Genomic DNA, 5,010 nt, shown 5'->3' with positions numbered 1-5,010 from the left:
ATCACTAAAAAATAATACTAGAAGTTAGTCATGTAACGTTTTCTCATTAAAAAAAAGATAAAAAAGCCATGTATTATTGTCTCATAAAAATATGACACATGATTAATTACACCATCATTAGTTACGACTTTTAATATTACTCATTATTAAAAGGTAGCTCAAACTTCAAATATAATTAGGTTTGATATCATATGCATAAATAATTTGGAGTCCTACATATATTTAGGATACATAATATTAAATAACTCTAAACTTTAACCTAAAACAAATGCCTATCAATGAATAAAGGGTCTGTCTTAAACCAATTAACTATTAAATTAGGGTTTGAAAAACAAAAGAATTTACCTTTAAATAAAAAATAATTATTTAATAGAATTTCTTATACTAATTTTTATTCACACCAAATTTATAAAATACACAAAACCCAACAAAAATAACATACTTATTTTTTAATGGGTCAAACCTTTTAACTTATTATATATTTTTTTTGTTGCTGAATAATAAAATAACCATAGTTGTTCTTCGATGACTATTCTGTTATTTGTTGACAATTGACTAATTATATTTTTTGATTGAAAAAAAACTATTCGATATATTGCTCAATGTGAACTTATAGGAAAATAGAGTGATTGAGTCGCATCTTTATGGAATCTAACCTATTTCAATTTACTTATATTAGGTAAGTGATCTATTGCCCGATGCAAGTAATTCATTGGAGAGAGAAGAGAGAAGAAAAATCAATTTAAATGATCATGGGTAAAGTAATATTTTTTTACTTAATTTTTGAATAAATTGGGAGATTTGTCATTTTAAATGTTAAAGATGTTCTTGTTATTTTGCAAAGCTGATGGTGCTAGGTGTAATTTACCAACGAAGTTAACCAGAAGGAAGACCGAATGCCAACCCCGATCTCTGTTTCAAATTCCCGACGTTTCTTCTCATTTTCTCAGCAACCAAACGGGCCTGAGAATCAGATACTGGTCAAAATCTGCCAAGGACCGGCGCCGCACCACCGCCGAAAACTGTACACCCGAGACTACCTTTCCGTGCCCGTGCCCTGCAACATTCTTCGGTGAAAAAGACAAATCTAATCGCTCAAAACGATAAAGGAGCCATGTCTTGCTCAGACTTGTCACCGTGGATCTCATCAAAGCCGTTGGTTCAATCTCTCTATTCATTCTCTTCTCAATCAGAACCGAACTCATTTCGCCCACTTTCTGTTCCTCCGATTCGCTGCGGCCTCCGCGAACTCCGGCAGCGGATCGACACAGTGAAAAACACCCATAAAATTACCGAAGCCATGAAACTCGTCGCGGCGGCGAAGGTCCGGCGAGCGCAAGAAGCCGTCACCAATGGCCGCCCATTCGCCGAAGCGCTCGTCGATTTCCTGTACTCCATCAACGAACAGCTTCAGCTCGAAGACGTAGAAGTGCCTTTAACAAGCGTCCGGCCGGTCAAGAGAGTCGCCTTGGTCGTCGTCACCGGCGACCGAGGCCTTTGTGGCGGATTCAACAGCGCGATTCTGAAAAAATCCGAGAGCCGGATGGCCGAATTGAAGCAAAATGGGGTAAACTACACTGTCATCAGTGTTGGAAAAAAGGGTAATTCTTATTTCCGTCGAAACCCTAATATTCCCGTTGATAGATTCGTAAAAGGATGTGGTTTTCCCACAACCAAAGAAGCTCAAGCAATTGCAGACGTTGTTTTCTCTTTGTTTGTTAGTGAAGAGGTTGATAAAGTTGAGATCCTGTACACTAAATTTGTGTCTTTAATTAAGTCTGATCCTGTGATTCAGACATTGCTTCCATTGAATGGGAATTGGGTTGATGCAAGAGAAGATGAATTCTTTAGGTTGACAACAAAGGAAGGGAAATTGGCTGTGGAGAGAGATTCAATTAGGGTTAAGAGAGGGGAATTTTTGTGTAATTTTGAATTCGAGCAAGACCCATTTCAGATTCTGGATGCAATGATGCCTCTGTATTTGAATAGTCAGATTCTTAGGGCGTTGCAGGAGTCATTGGCTAGTGAGCTTGCAGCTAGGATGGGTGCAATGAGCACTGCAACCGATAATGCAGTGGAGTTGAAGAAGAATCTGTCAATTGCTTACAATCGGGAACGACAGACGAAAATCACTGGTGAGATATTGGAGATTGTGGCTGGTGCCGAGGCACTAAAATAGTCGTACTGGTCTTGCCCGTGTTCTTTTTTCAGTTTGATCCTTCTTTTTTCCTCAGTGCTTGTGCGGCTGACAGTTTTGCTTCATTGAAGAACCGAACCATCGCAAGTTAGAAAACATCTAGGGATTGGTGCTGTTAGACTAGTCTAGTCGAGTTTGATAGAGTGAGAACTACTTCAAAATGTAAAGATTTTGAGCCTTGTTTCAAGTGTTCCATGATTTATGAACTACATTTTCCAACCTTGGGATTACTGTCCTTACGTGGTCTCTCATCGCTCATGCCCTCAATTTTGGCAGAGGAGATAAATTGTAGGTGGAGGTTTTGCCTCATTGTACAGGACAAAGAATCGAATCCACGACCTACTGGTGCGAATCCCAACTTATCGTGGTCCAACCACTTGACCTGTGTCCTAAGACTACATTATCCAACCTGATCCATAGTTGAGTTGTTACAACATTACTTTCTCATTGGTTATCAACGGTAAAAGTAGATTTGACTTCACACAATATGCTTTATTCCTAATTTGGTGCGTGTTTCTACTTCTTCATAGTTTCCTTTGAGGTGCTTGTTAATCAGTTTGCAGCTCATGTTATTTTGGCTCGTCTTGCCAAGCAATAAAGCTCCCTAGCACCAGAAATAACCAAATACATATGGACAACTAGGGGCAGATCCAAGGGCGGATTTGAGGGAGGGCTGGCCCCAGATCCATAAGTCATTTCAGCCCCCCTCCCCCCTCCCATATGGTCCAGATCCATAGGGCAGCTTTGGGGAGATCCGCCCATGTGGGCAACTAAACCTCAGAAGTAGTGTGGATCAAGTATAAATTGTGGGAATTAATTTGATTTTTGGTGCCTGAAGTGGTGAAGTTGGTGGTGCACTCCCAAAAAGTATATGGTTTATATGCAAATTTTAACCCTGGTGCAGTTCTTACAATAGGAATAAAGATATCTCCCAAGTCTCTTGGTTCATTTGTCATATGAAGCTTGTTGGGAAATCTAGAGAATCAATAACAATGATAGAAGAGATAAATGAGAGAAAAAACCAATCTATTTCTCACTGAATAGATTTACAGAAGAAATTACAACCAGAACTCTCTGTATACAAAAAAAACTCTCATACGAATCTCTCTCACTCTTTGGATCCTCTAACTAGGATCTATCTTCTTTACTTGGGATGATCTATGATCTTCTAACTTGGGATAATCCTTTGACTGTGATTATCCTCTCTCTGGGATACATATACTCTAACGATGGATTCTTTTTGATTGGGAATCATTCATGATCCTCTTACGTGGGACTCATACCTGATCCTCTTACATGGGACTCATACATATTACAAGGAGAGAGTATGTCTATTTATAGGAGATTGGAGGTGAACATGGTCAACACGGTTAGGCAGATTGCCTAACCCACTTGATGCATCCAAACTTGCCAAACTTCCCACTGCCTGATAAAGCCAAAATGGCCTAACATCCTGCCAACCCCATTGCCATCATTCAAACCATGTGGCTTGACTTCTTCAATTATACCAAGATCCGTTTGAGAGTTTTTTTGTATAAAGAGAGTTTTGGTTGTAATTTTTTCTGTAAATCTATTTAGTGAGAAATATATTGGTTTTTTTCTCTCATTTATTTCTTCTATCATTGTTATTGATTCTCTGGATTTCCCAACAAGTGGTATCAGAGCATCAGGTTGAGTGTTGGAGATAAAAATTTGAAGAACAGAGCCACTGTTCTTGAAATTCGATTTTTTCAAAATCATCGAAATGATATTTTGATCATACCAAAAGATTTCTGGTGTCAAGACGAGCACACTTGCAATTTTTTGCAGGTTGAGAAGAGACTGCACGCGCTCCCATGCGTTGCATGAAGTTCAGCGTGTGAATCCCACGCGCACCACGTGCCACACGCGCGACTGAAGGTTGAAGACGACCCACGTGGTTGCCATGTTGGCTGGGGCCTGCACACGTCAGCCGATCTGCCATGTCAGCATAGGAGTTTGGCAAAATTGCAGGTTGGTCCCTAAAGTTTTCTGGAATTATAGTTTGACCCCTAGACTTTCAGAAATTACACTGGCCCCTGAACTTTCTAAAATTGCACTATAGCCCCTGTATTTTTAGAAAATTACATTTGAGCCCTGATTTTTTCACAAGTTAGAATTTGACCCCCTAAGAGTCCAATCTACTATTTTCGACCCTTTCGGACGCAACAGTGCACTCTGTTTTGGAAGATTCAACTTCGATTTTGATCAAGTTATTGAAAATGGAGGAGGGAACATCATCAGGAGCCATGATAAAGCTCACGTCCACCAACTACACACTATGGAAACCTCAGATGGAAGATCTTCTCAGTTGTAGAGATTTGTACAATCCGCTGGAGTTATTGGGTGAAAACCCTGATCCTTTCAAGCCAGTAGAGTGGAAGAAATTCAACGGAAAAACTATCGGTCAGATCCGGCAATGGATTGATCATAGTGTCTTTCACCATGTAGCATAAGAGATAGATGCATATGCCCTCTGGACGAAGCTAGAGGAGATGTACCAGGCCAAGATCGCTCGGAATAAAGCCCTGTTGATGAGGCGGTTAGTCAATCTGAAGTTAAAAAATGAAACTTCAGTTGCCGAGCACACCAGTGAGTTCTAGAGCTTGGTAAACCAGTTGTTGTCTGTAGAGATGCTGCTTGGGGATGAAACACAAGCACTCTTACTTCTCAGTTCTCTTCCTGACAGCTGTGAGACGCTAGTAGTCTCTCTCAACAATTCTACCCCAGAGGGAAAACTTACCATGACGATGGTGAAGGATGCCCTGTTCAACGAATACGCCAGAAGAAAAGAC

General features: G+C 40.1%; 1 protein-coding gene across 1 annotated transcript; it reads left to right on the top strand.

Moving 5' to 3' along the window:
* The first annotated feature begins 851 nt into the window (after positions 1-851).
* On the top strand, positions 852-2,416 carry LOC127811617 (ATP synthase gamma chain, chloroplastic-like). Its single transcript, XM_052351630.1, has one exon. It carries the CDS (start codon positions 1,115-1,117, stop codon positions 2,177-2,179), a length of 1,065 nt encoding a protein of 354 aa, XP_052207590.1. The 5' UTR covers positions 852-1,114; the 3' UTR covers positions 2,180-2,416.
* Positions 2,417-5,010: the final 2,594 nt, after the last annotated feature.

Source organism: Diospyros lotus, chromosome 10, assembly GCF_014633365.1.
Source record: "Diospyros lotus cultivar Yz01 chromosome 10, ASM1463336v1, whole genome shotgun sequence".
NCBI classification, from domain to species: Eukaryota; Viridiplantae; Streptophyta; class Magnoliopsida; order Ericales; family Ebenaceae; genus Diospyros; species Diospyros lotus.
Note: the sequence above shows the minus strand (reverse complement) of the source record. Positions and strands in the feature narration are given on the sequence as shown.

What these genes read in the sequence shown, in the direction of transcription:
- LOC127811617 (XM_052351630.1), top strand. Translation starts at nt 1,115, where the DNA reads ATGTCTTGCTCAGACTTGTCACCGTGGATCTCATCAAAGCCGTTGGTT.